General features: G+C 51.7%; 1 protein-coding gene across 1 annotated transcript in view; it reads right to left on the reverse strand.

Annotated features, from left to right (window-relative positions):
• Nucleotides 1-9,321: 9,321 nt before the first annotated feature.
• Nucleotides 9,322-12,778, reverse strand: part of LOC129405883 (collagen alpha-1(XIII) chain-like) — an 844,713-nt gene continuing 841,256 nt past the window's right edge. Inside the window, exons 40-41 of the mRNA XM_055143572.1 lie at nucleotides 10,487-10,525; nucleotides 9,322-9,342 (exon numbers count right to left, since the gene is read on the reverse strand). Coding sequence (XP_054999547.1) covers nucleotides 9,322-9,342; nucleotides 10,487-10,525 — 60 coding nt within the window. The remainder of the gene's footprint in view (nucleotides 9,343-10,486; nucleotides 10,526-12,778) is intronic.

Consider the following 12,778-nt stretch of genomic DNA (forward strand, 5'->3'; position numbering starts at 1 on the left):
GACAGGCTGGTTCTGAGCCAGTGGTTCCTCCCTCAGTCTCCGAGAGCAGCAGCTGTCCTCACATCCGCAGGCAGGGACGAGTCTTTTTTGAAAGCCCTTAAGGTCTTAATTGTGACTGTCCCTTCTGGCTCCAATCAGATACTTCGAGCTCACCTGTCATATTATTTGGGTGGCACTCAATTTCACAATCATCAGCACAGAACCAAGCGGTGAATGTACTCGTCTAAAGAATGGGATGAGAGAGACAGACAGAGAGAGGCAGCAGCGTGGACTAGAGAGAGAGAGCTGGACTCCCCTGACCAAACTGAATTCAAAGAACAGGCTTCTGCGGCCTCAGACCCAAGGAATGGCTTCCTCAGTAAATGCATGAGTGCTTGATCTTGCTGTCCTAGATCTTTAGAGGCCTCTTGGAAGAGTCTTTATATGAAAATAAGCATGGAGAAATAGAGAGCATGGGTCATTTTCCCTTCTCCACTTAAAAGTCCCATTGCAATATTTGTCTGATGGGGTAATGGAGCCAGTTTCTAGGCTCTGATCTGCTAGAGGCATACACACTCCAATGTATGCCAATGAAATTTTGCTGGCAGAATGAGGCAGCAGGGGAAGGCCCAGCTCTGATGCCTGCTGAGCTGTGGGCGGTGTGACTTTGTGCCATAAGACAAGGTCAGGGGCTAGAGCAATAATAGCAGGTAGGATGTTTGCCTTGCACGCGGCCAACCCGGGTTCGATTCCCAGCATCCCATATGGTCCCCCGAGCACCGCCAGGAGTAATTCCTGAGTGCAGAGCCAGGAGAAACCCCTGTGCATCGCTCGGTATGACCCAAAAACAAAAACAGGAATAAAATAAAATAAATAAGCACAGCTTAGGGCGTTCGCCTTTCACGCGGCCGATCCATGTTCAATTCCTCCGCCCCTCTTGGAGAGCCCAGCAAGCTACCGAGAGTATCGAGCCCACGTGGCAGAGCCTGGCAAGCTACCCGTGGAGTATTGAATATGCCAAAAACAGTAACAATAAGTCTCTCAATGAGAGACGCTATTGGTGCTCAAACAAATCGATGAGCAACGGGAAATAAGCAGAACTTGCTGTCCCATTACACCACAGGGGGACTCAAAACATGTGTCTAAAGAGAGGAAAATAAGTTGGCCAGATTCTCCGGGCACTCTGCTTTCACTGCTCAGCTTGGTCTCTCTGCTCTCCCCTCCCCTCCATGCTTTCATTGCAACCGCACAGCTTTCAGGGAATCCTCCCCTAAAACAGGGCCTTGGGTCTCCTCACTCCCTGATTCAGAAAAGCCTCTAAGTGTGTCTATCAGAAAGGGCTGGAAGCAGCCAGTGCTGCTGGGACAAACATGTATTTTCCCGATTACACCTCTCCTGTGTGATTACAATGGTTAAACTGTCATTGCACATCTGCCAGAGACGCCCTGTCCCCTCGTCGCATTGACCCATGTTAAGTATGCATTGCAACAGGCTTCCTAAGTGATCTGGGACCATCTGCCAGGGCCCAGGACCAGGGATTAGTGTGGCCCTTCAAGCAGATCAAAAAGGGCTTTTTTCCCAACAACTTCCCAAACACACAAAAATACATATCTGCATATCTGTTTTATTTTTGCAGCACTTAGTACAGCGGCTGTGTAAGGAAACAACCCAAATGCCCACGGACAGATGAATGGATGGAGGTCAGATGATGGTACGGCAATTGGGGTGCATGGCAGGTGCCTGACTCCCAGCACCACATGGTCCCCCAGGAGGCAAGAGGCAGCCCTAGGGGCTGGAGCGATAGTACAGTGGGTAGGGCATTTGCCTTGCATGCGGCCGACCCAGGTTTGATTCCCAGCATCCCATAGCGTCCCCCGAGCACCGCCAGGAGTGATTCCTGAGTGCATCGCCGGATGTGACCCACAAAGAGAAAAAGAAAAAAAGAGGCAGCCCTAGAGGCCCCCAAACTGCTGTGGGGGGGCAGCAGTTTCCTTGTATTGTGCAGCCAGCCTGGTTGACTGAATTGCCTGTGGGGTTTCCAGGCCTCCTGAAGACCCCAAAGTGTTTTGGTGAGACACTTCAACAATTTGTGAGATATATATATATATATATATACATATACATATATATATCTTTTAAAAAATGTATATATCTTTTAAAAATTCTATGTTATCTGATAGAACGATAGCTGTACTGTCTTTAAAAATTGCCATTTATTTATAGGATTGCTTCCCATCATTATTTTTTAAGCCTATGTTCATCTTGAAAAGAAAGATGTAAAAAGCAGTCTAAAACTAATATCCAACGCCTGAGAAAATGGGCCAGGAGGACTGGTCAATGGTTGGAAATTCCCACAAGGGTGTGGGGGTGGAGGATAGTTAAGATAGAGGAGGGTCCATTAGTTGAAAATAAACACTCTGGACAAGAACTGAGTGTTGAAAGTAGGTAAAGGGACATACATGGTAACCGTTCAGCATCTGTATTGCAAACCATAATGCCTAAAATGAGAGAGAAAGAGAAAGAGAGAGAGAGAAGGGAAGCAGGCGGGGTTGGGAGGGAAACTGGGGACACTGGTGGAGGGATGGGTGTTGGAACATTGGATGACTGAAATCCATCGTGAATAGCTTTGTAAAAATTAATTAATTAATTAATTAATTTTTAAAAAAGAACTAAAAAATGTGTGAGGCCATCGTGAATAGCTTTGTAAAAATTAATTAATTAATTAATTAATTTTTAAAAAAGAACTAAAAAATGTGTGAGGCCAGAGCAATGTGTGAGGCCAGTGGCTTGTCTTGCACGTAGCCAACCAAGGCTCAAATTCCACTTCTTCGCCAGCATGAACCTGCGAGGAATGAATCCCTGAGCACAGAGCCAGGAGTAAGCCCCGGGCCTCAAAACTAATTTTTTTTTTGGCTTTTTGAGTCACGCCTGGCGATGTTCATGGCTGACTCCTGGATCTGCACTCAGGAATCACTCCTGGCGGTGCTCAGGGGACCATATGGGATGCTGGGAATCGAACCCGGGTCGGCCGCGTGCAAGGCAAATGCCCTGCCCACTGTACTATCGCTCCAACCCCCTAAAATTTTTTTTTTTGCTTTTTGGGTCACACCCGGTGATGCACAGGGGTCACTCCTGGCTCATGCACTCAGGAATCACCCCTGGCGGTGTTCAGGGGACCATATGGGATGCTGGGATTCGATCCCGGGTCGGCCGCGTGCAAGGCAAATGCCCTACTCGCAGTGCTATCGCTCCAGCCCCCTACCCCCTAAAATTTTTTTTTTAATCAGAAAGAAGAGGAAGATGTGTTTCATGTGGGAAGTGAAAGTCAAATTTGTTTTATGACTCTTTCTGCCACTCTATGCCTTTTAACTGGTGGATTCAGACCATTAGGCGATAGTTGCAATGCAGTTATTGAAATATATTCAAGTATATTAAAAGATAAAGTATGACATTTTATTATTTTATTATTATCTTTAGGATTTTCTAGATTTGTTATTGATCTTTTGCCTTTTACATAATTTTTTCTCTTGAATTTTAGCAACATCCTTGTATTGTGTTGGAGTTTATTCTTCACTTTCTTCTGTTTTACTTCCATAGAGTTTGTTTTAAGGTCCTGAGGTTTATATATAAAGGCTCAAGCCTATGACCTTCTAGGCAAATTAACATCATAGTCATTTAAAAATATCCAATGGTACTTTTCTGTCTCCTGGCCCTGCACTGTAAAATTTGATTTCTTACTAATTCTAGTGCTATTTGTTTGACAGGTAAATGTTTCCTGCAAGGTTGGTATGGCACTGATGAATTAGTTTTACTTATCTGTAAGACTACCAGTCCTGCCTTCTATCCTAAATTATAGCCTGGCTGAATGAAGTCAACTGAAATTCTTTTCCGGTTGGACTCGACTGTCTTTAGGGCTGGGAAAGACCTAAAGAGCTCAAGCATGCGTGTCCCTGTGAGAACTCTGGGTTTGAACCCTGACATCGCCTGGCCCCCTATCACTATCATGTGTGGTTCAAAGACAAAAACCAAAAGAGAGCCCTGGATACCTCATGTAATTTGCATCGATGCTTTCTGCGAAGAAGTGGGCTGGCGATCCTGCAGAGGCTTCCTTACGCGTACCCGCTTTCTCTCCAGGTCCTCAGTCTATCCTGGCCTTATCTCCGGCTCCCTAACACTTGATGTTATGTAGGATAACATAGCCTCAGTAGTTTAGGTTTATTGGGTTACTCCCGTTACAGTGCTCCTATTCCTCTTTATTTGTAGCTTCTTTCTTAGTGTTCTGTTGACTTGTAAATAATGTTCTCTTCTCCTTGAGTCCTTTGCATAGTTTATCCAGAGCAAGTCCTTTTTGTATGGACACAGGAAGACTTAACAAATGCTATGCTTTTTTGTAACCTGGGAGTCATTTGACTCTACATGATATTTTCCTCCAGGGCATCTGTTCTCTTGACCTAAGCCTCAGCTGCCCTTACTTCCTAGCACCCCCAAAGCACGGTCCCGACGTGGGACAAGAAGGACCCAGGGCAAGCGGTGAGTTGTGTGCTACCCTGGCATCGAGATGGGCCCGGCCAAAGTGCCTAATGCTTAACTATAAGTTAAGAGCTTGATCATGGACAAATGCTGTCATGATCCAAACAGTGATACTAGATTTGGACCCTGCTAGGGTGAGGAATGATTAATCTGGCCTGAGTGCTGTGGTCTGAGCCTGTGGCAAGATGTTGCCAGGAGAGCTGCCTTGCAAGCCTCAATGTATCCCTTGCTATGTCCATACAAAAATAACTAGTATTGAGATGTTAATAAGTTCCTGGACTAAGGAAAAGAAAAAAACCTTAAGAGTGAGGAAGGGCTTTGGAGTGCCCTGCCCTCAGGAAGGGCTTTCTTATGTTGATTTGGCTACTTGGCTGGTTGTAGCCTCGAGGGCAAGGTGGGAGAGACAAGTGGGAGGAGAGAGAGAAGCCAGAGAGAGGCAGAGTTGAGCAGGAGATTGAGAGAGAGGCCGGAGCTGGGAGTGCGGGAGATGAGAAAGTTTGAAGATTGAATAAACGGTAACTAATCAGCAACCAGCTTGGTCCTCGTTCTTCCTTCGCCTGTCCTTGACCACCGGCCAGATCCACGAGCCAGATCCACGGGGCAGATCCACGGGGAGAGACCCAGGAGAGCGGGAGAGAAGCGGAGGGAGAGAATGAAATAAATGGATCGAGCAACCAGTTTGGCCTTCTTCCTTCTTCCTTCCGTCGCCTGCCCTCGACCGACGGCACACACAGTGGTTCCTGGGCACCGGACGCCGGCGGTGAGACAGAGCTGCCCGGAGAGCCCGCGAGTGCACTCGCGCCCCTCGGCGTGCTTTAGTTTTTTACAATGTTATATCTTGGGTTTTGTCTGGTGTGGGCTGGTTGTGTAGGGAACTCGGAGCCTCTCGTATCTGGACGTGTAGCTCTCCTTCTGAATGAGATAACTCTTGCCCTGGGGGTTTCTGACCCTCTTCCCCTTTCCCCTTCTGGGACTCCTACACTGTGAAGATTGTGCCTCTCATGCAATTCCACTGGACTCTTACATAGTCTCTGAAATTCATAATTCTTTATTTATTTGGCAAGGAGGGTCCCCAGTGGAGCGGAGGGTACCATGTTCCACCCCCAGCAAGTCTCAGCCAACTGGCGGATCAGTGCAAGGATCCAAGGCTGAGGGGCTGCCTGGGGGCTCTGTCAGGGATTACCCAGCCCCTGAGACATGCTTGGAGGCCTCCGTGGCCACACTGGGGCCGTTTGGGGAGCTCCAAATCCAAACCAGAAGATGCTGGAGGGACCATGTGGTGTTGGGGATTGAACTGGGGTGAGCGGCATGCAGGATGTGTGATTCCCCGCCCTGTGCTCTCTCTCTGGCTCCTGTGTTCTTTTCGGGAGCACTCCATGATCACGCTTTCCAACTCATTAACTTCCTTCTTGATGCTTTAGCTCTGCTAAAAGTCTAAACGTGTCGTACAAGTCTTTTATTTCCTTTTGAAGCACTTTAATACTCTTTCTCACTCTCCCTGTTCTAAATTTCATTATTTTCCATAATTTTTCTTTTTTGTGAGGGGGCCCTCCCAAATGGTGCTCGGGGAACCCCCCACCCAAGTGATTCTAGGCCAACCAAGATGTCATTTCAGTCAAGGACCTGAGCATGTGGTGCTACTCAGGCCCTGCAGAGAGAGGAGTACCTTAGTCCCCAGGGCCACCTCGGGCAGTGCTCTGGGGCCTTCAGGGCTACTCCAGTGATGCACGGGGGATCACATGGCACAGGTCTGGTATAAACCCAAGCAACTGTACTATCTCCCAGCCCCCTCCATTGCTATTCTGATTTCATTTAATGTGATTTTTAACAGCTCTCTCTCTCTCTCTCTCTGGATTTGGGGCCATATCTGGTGATGCTCCGGGCTTACTCTGGCTCTCTACTCAGGGATCATTCCTGAGGGTGCTCAGGAGACCATAGGGGGTGCAGGGAATTGATCCTAGGTCAGGTCAGAGGCAAGGCAAGCACCCTACCTTCTGTTACTATCGCTCCTGCCCCTTAACTGTTGTAAACTCATTTCCAGGCAGATTACTCAGTTCTGCTACATTTGAACAGTCCTCTGGATGTTTATTTTGCCCATTTGTTGTGGCAAATTCCTTTGTATATTTTATGTTTTATTTAATATTGTATATTAATTATTTTGTGTTGTATGAAGTAACAATCTTTTGATTTTCTTGTATTTTGTGAAATTTTTTTTCTATATTTTTCAGAAATATATTGCTCTACAGTCTTCTTTTTTGGGTAACTGAGCTGATCCGCCATTTGGCCTATGAGAATGCTAATCCCATCTGCCAGGCCACACTCCGCCCCTATAAGCGTGGGAAGACCCTCTCAGAATACATTCGGCTATGCTCCGAGGTTGATCCCACCACCCAAAAAATAGGGCATGCTATAGGGGCTGCCTTCAAACAGTTCTCTATTCAACCATCGAGCAGTCAGAACAAGCTGTGCTTTGGCTGTCGGCAGCCTGGACATTTCTTAATAAACTGTCCCAATAAAAAATCGCGGCCCAGACCTAGAAGTCCTTGCCCTAAGTGCAAACAGGGTTTCCACTGGGCGTCAGAGTGCCGCCAGAAGGCCAGGCCGGGAAACTGGGCACAGGGCCAGCCCCAGGGCCCCCAGTCCGCTCCCTCTCCCGTGTTTGGGGCACCTCAGAATCATGGGCCGTTCAACCCATCGGCGTCCAGCCCCCAATTCGCTCCCTCTCCCATGACCGGGGCACCTCAAAATCATGGGCTGTTCAACCCATCGGCACCCAACCCCTCTGCATAGCTATCCCATACTCAGCCGGATTGGATCTCTGTGCCACCTCCCGCACAATATTAGTTAAAGAACAGGGACCCCAGATAGTGTATGTCAACGCCTGTGGCCCTTTGCCATCTGGAACTTTTGGCCTAATTATTGGGCGAGGCAATATGCTCCCTCAGGGCGTGCAAGTACTCCCCGGGATTATAGATGCTGATTTTCAAGGGCAGATTGGAGTAGTAGTGTGCTACTACGGCCACGTGCAAGGCAAACTGCTGTGCTATCATAACTTCAGCCCCATCTAATACATCTTTAATATGTCCATGTTTAAGTCTACGTAAGAGTCTTGATTTTGTCTTTTTTTAAAAATTCATCTCAAAACACATAATCCTGTCACCATGAGCTTGCTTGAGAGAGAGAGGCAACGCTCCTCGTCCCCTTCTCTCTCAGACTCTGTCCCACAGATTAGCTCTCTGGAACCTTCTTCACTGCAACTTGAAAACACCTTTCATTAAAAACAAAACAGTTGTTGCCTCTTCCTTTTCCTTTTTGGGGCCCTGTTCTGGGAGGCTGGAAGGGCTATGGTGGGTTTATTAGCTGGGTGTCACAGGGCTGTGTAGCTAAAGCTTTTACCTGGGCCTGGGTAATGGGATAGAGAATGTCGGGAAACAGGAGCGCATGGGAGGGCTTTTCATAGGGGTCACCCCTGACAGTTAACATCTCGGAACAGGAACGGCTTATGGGGACGGACCACAGCAGACCCAGACCCAGGTCCCATCTCTCAGACCATGGCTCTGCTCTGCTTTTGGGGATAGGAGGAGCCTTTCATTTTAGATGACCCCAACCTGACCCCCAAACTCTACAGGACACTCGCTGCTTTTCTGATGTCTTGATCCAAAGACAGAGGCTGGTGGGTGGCTATGAGGAACATGCACCAAGTCCCCTGACAGTGGCCCGCCTTTGTGTCCTGCAGAACAAAGCTCAAGAGCGGGGCCCAGAGGGTCCTACTGACCCCAGCTGTGTTTTCATGTGCTGGAAGGAGCATGATGTTGAGGGATCTTGGGTGACTTGCACCCATTAGCTGCGCCTACACAGATGAGAGGTGGCCTGTTTGTGCTGCGTGTCAGGAGCACATGCCCAACTGTTTCAATCCCTTGGGGCGGGAGGGGATATGCAGACCATCAGGACTTTCTTTTCTTTTTTTGCTTTTTTGGTCACACTTGGTGTTGCACAGGGGTTACTCCTGGCTCATGCACTCAGGAATTACTCCTGGCGGTGCTCAGGGGACCATATGGGATGTCGGGAATCAAACCCGGGTCAGCTGCATGCAAGGCAAACGCCCTACCCGCTGTGCTATCACACCAGCCCTGCATCAGGGTTTTCTTATGAAGTCTCTTATGGAGTTTTACTCCATGTCCTTTGATTATTCTGCTGCCTCAGTAAAGTTGTTCACACCACCACCCCATGGGCTGTTAGATAGTAATGAAGAAATTCTGGTCAGTCCCAGAGCCTATTCAAACCTTAAGTATTTTGTTAACAATTGTTGAACTTTCCCCAGTACTCTTCAAAGTAATGAAATAGTTATGATTCTTAATCATGGTCTTTAGACGTGCCAATAAGAAAAGACAACTTCACACTCAATTTCCTTTTAGCTTTGTCCAAAAAATAGAACTCAAGTAAGATACACTGTTGAACAGAAATCTTCTGTCTACATAGCACCCATGATCTTTTGGTCCTAATGCGTATGTGACCAGAATGTCCCCCACATTAGGTGTCCCCAGGCTGGGGGACTGGCAGGTCAGGAACTCCCATTCTCAGCCACCAGGGGGCACTTTCTCTCCACGCTGCCTGCCGCGGTGCCTCTGCTGAATCCTGGGTTTTGCCGGGCTTTTGCAGAAGGGACCATTATCGGGAGACTCTCCTTGCTTCTCCGAGAACACTGAAGCGCTGGACAGTGATGGGGCTGCCCCCCCCCCTTCGCCAGGTCCAAACACTGTCCCCCTAAGCATCAGCAGTGACCCTAAAGGCTGTTCCCCAGACCTTCCCTGGTTAATCCAGGTCCAGGGGTCTCTGCAGGAGGAGACATGGATGGAGGGACAGGCTCACCCAACCTGCACGTCCTACTTTTCCTTCCTCTGGCTCTGGGGGTGTTTGTGGGCGCTGGATTTACGGAGAGTGTTTGGTGATGCCTGTTTCTCCACTGCCCCGGGGAGAACCCAGAGTCTCACCCGCCTAAGGTGAGACTCTGGCCCAGCCCAGCCTAAGGGTTAGCGTTTTGGTGGGTTTGCTGCTGCTGCCCCAATTCTGTGAACGAATGAGATTGTGGGCAATCTACAGAGGGGCCTTTATTCACATAAAGGGGCCAAAATAAGGGGCCTTATTTTGTTGTTTATGGGCCACCCCCGGCCATGCTCGGGGTTACTACTGGCTCTGCACTCAGGACTCACTCCTGGCAAGCTCAGGGGACCATGTGGGATGCCAGGGACCGATCCCGGGTCTGCCGCGTGCAAGGCAAGTGACTTAATCACGGCGCTATCACTCCAGCCCCTATTCACCTCAATTTAAGCCCAGTCCTGCCATCATCGGGACAGGGGGGATCTGTTATAAGCACAGGGTGGGCTCTCAAGCCCTTGTGGGAGGATGTACTAGCTCCCTGGGGCATGGTGCCCGGGTGAGAGCTGCCACCTTTCCCAGGGGCCAGCCTGGGCTTCGGGGTTAGCAAGCAGCAGGGACCCTTAGGCTCAGCGAGGTTGCCCTGTGCTCGGGAGCCTGGCTGGGCAGGCTGACCTCAGCGCTGCCACAACAGGTGTCATGAAGGAACCTCCCCGCTATGAGGCCCTGTGGGAGCAGGGCACCCCGACTGCTGGGTTTAGGGAATAGCAGAGCACCGGCCCCACCCCGGGAAGGTCCCAAAGCCACGTGAGAGCACAGGCCTCGTGCAGTTGGACGAATGTCATCAGACGTGGGCTTAGAGGAGCCCTGAAGCACAGCTCATGGGGACGGACTGCAAGTGGTCCACGGCGAGTGTGAATCCCTGGGTTTAACCCCGGCCTGGCACAACAGGACTAAAACCTGTGGGGCAAGGGTCTGTCTCCACGGACCACGCGGCGTCTCTGTGTGGCCGCATGAAACCACACGGGTGGGGCGGGCGCTGGCACCTCCCTCCACAGAGGGGAGAGCGTGCCCAAGGAGGGCAGGCCGGCGCCGGGCTTACCTTGTTCCAGCAGCCCTGGACGGGTAAGCCGTCTTCGCCCTGTGGGAGCAAGGGAGGTGGTGGGATCAGAATCTCCGTGAAGGCCTCCCAGGCAGGCGCATGCAGGTGGGCATGACTCACAGGCCGCCCTCTCCCCAGCCCACCTTGTCCATCTCTCCTTCTTTTCTTTTGGGGGTTTTGGGCCACACGCGGCAGTGCACAGGGCTGAATCCTGGCTCCGCGCTCAGGGATCACTCCTGATGGGGCTCAGAGGACCAGATGCCGTGCCGGGGATTGAACCCGGGTCAGCCTCGAGCAAGGTCGGTGCCGACCTGCCCTGCTGCCGCTCGAGTCCCTGTTGTCTATTTCTCTGTCTCCCAATGGTCTCCCTGCTGAATGCTTACAGGTGCTTACAGGTGCCTCAGTTTTCTCCTCTGTCAAACCCAGGTCATGAGGGGGCTCCCCGCTGAGCTCCCCACTTCTCTTCTCTCTCCCTCTGCATTGAGGAGGAAATGTCCCCAGTACCCAGCCATTCGAGGGGGGCAGGACACTCGCAGGGGATGGTGGTTCCCGGGCACGGTGACGGGACCTGGTGCCTGCAGCAAGACAACAGGACTTCGGTCCCAGCTGCGGGGTCCACCGGGTTCGGGGACAGATGGACAAATAGGGCGGGGGTCAGCAGTGTGCCCCAGCTCCTCTGTGTGGGAGACACTCCCAGAGCCTTGACACATGCTGAGTTTTCTCAGCCCCTGGTGCCCTCAGCTAGGAATCTCTGAAAGACAGGTGGGGATGGGGTCACCAGTCTGGCTCATCTTCTTTTTGTCTTTGGTCACACCCAGCAATGCTCAGGGCTTGCTCCTGGCTTTGTGCTCAGAAATTACTTCTGGCGGTGCTTGGGGACCATGTGGGATGTCGGGCATTGAACCCATATTGGCCACGCCCAGGACAAATGTCCGCCCACTGTGCTATGGCTCTGGGCAGCCTCGGTGTTCGTAGAGGCAGACACTAGAATTCCAGGCTCCCCCAGGGAAAGAGAGGTGGGAAGACTGTTCCCAGGGGTGGAGCCAGGGCTGAGCCCTGAGGTATCTCTCCTGGCCTAGCCCCAAAGTTTGACTAAACTAAAGCTTCACTACAACTCAGAGCAATAGTGCCCAGCGTCCTGCAGCCACGCTCTGGCAGGATGGCAGGAGGCGGGGCAACACTGTGAGACAGGAGCAAAGGGGCCCCCCGCAGGGAAGCCCACAGACCAGGGCATGCTGGGGCGGTGCTGGAGAGAATGCCCGTGGCGTGAGGGTCGGCTCAGATGAGCCTGTTCTTCCCTGGGCGGGAGGCCGTGCACCAGGGCGACCCCCGGCCCCTTTGGGACTCCTCCCCAACTCCAGAAGCGAGAGGCGTGTCTGGGGATCACAGCGGCATGCCCACTGGCACGGGAAGGGTGGCAGGGAAGTGGGGGGGGGGAGCGGTGGGCACAGTGGAAGGAGCAGGCAGGGCTGCGCTTGAGAGCCGAGGTGCTGAGACTGGGGCCTGGGGCCGGGCTGATGGTTGATTGGGGGCTAGGAAGTTCCAGGGTGTATGCAGGCAGCATGCTGGGGTGCAGGCCAGGCCAGGAGGGGTGCAGGGCTGGAGTACAGGGTGGGAGTGGGGGGGCAGCTGTATGCTCCTCAGCCGGCTCGGTCTGGGCATGCCCTAGACCTCAAAGAATGGGGGCCCTCTGGCCCCCTCCTGCCTGCTCATGGCCTTATAAGTTTCCTTCTATCTCTCCTGTTCTAAGGTCACGAGTGGGCACGACCTGGGGGACACGAGGGGCAGGACATTCTATTAGGGCATGAATGTGGGTCCATGAGCTCCGAACTCCTGGGGAGATTTTTTTCTTTTCTTTTTCTTTTTGGGTCACACCCGGAGATGCTCAGGGGTTACTCCTGGCTCTGCACTTAGGAATTACTCCTGGCGGTGCTCAGGGGACCATATGGGATGCTGGTACTCGAACCCGGGTCGGCCGCGTGCAAGGCAAATGCCCTACTCGCTTTGCTCTCACTCTAGCCCCACTCCTGGGGAAATTGAAGGGTCCTCACCAGCTCCCCTGCCGTGGCGGGGCGTCCTCTCTGTGGGGAGGACAGTGGGTGGAGAGGCCAGAGGCTGTGCCGTGGCCACCTGGGCTCGTGTATGCAGGGACACTCAGGGCCATGTCCCCTGTGCCTGTCCCCTCCACTCCCTGTGGCCTCTCCCCAAGCCCTCCCTCTCACCCTCCCCAGACTCCTTGAGAGCCCCCGGGGGTGAACCAGCTCCAGCCCGGCCCTGAATGGGGGGGGGGGG

The sequence above is a fragment of the Sorex araneus genome, chromosome 6, assembly GCF_027595985.1.
Source record: "Sorex araneus isolate mSorAra2 chromosome 6, mSorAra2.pri, whole genome shotgun sequence".
Lineage (NCBI taxonomy): Eukaryota > Metazoa > Chordata > Mammalia > Eulipotyphla > Soricidae > Sorex > Sorex araneus.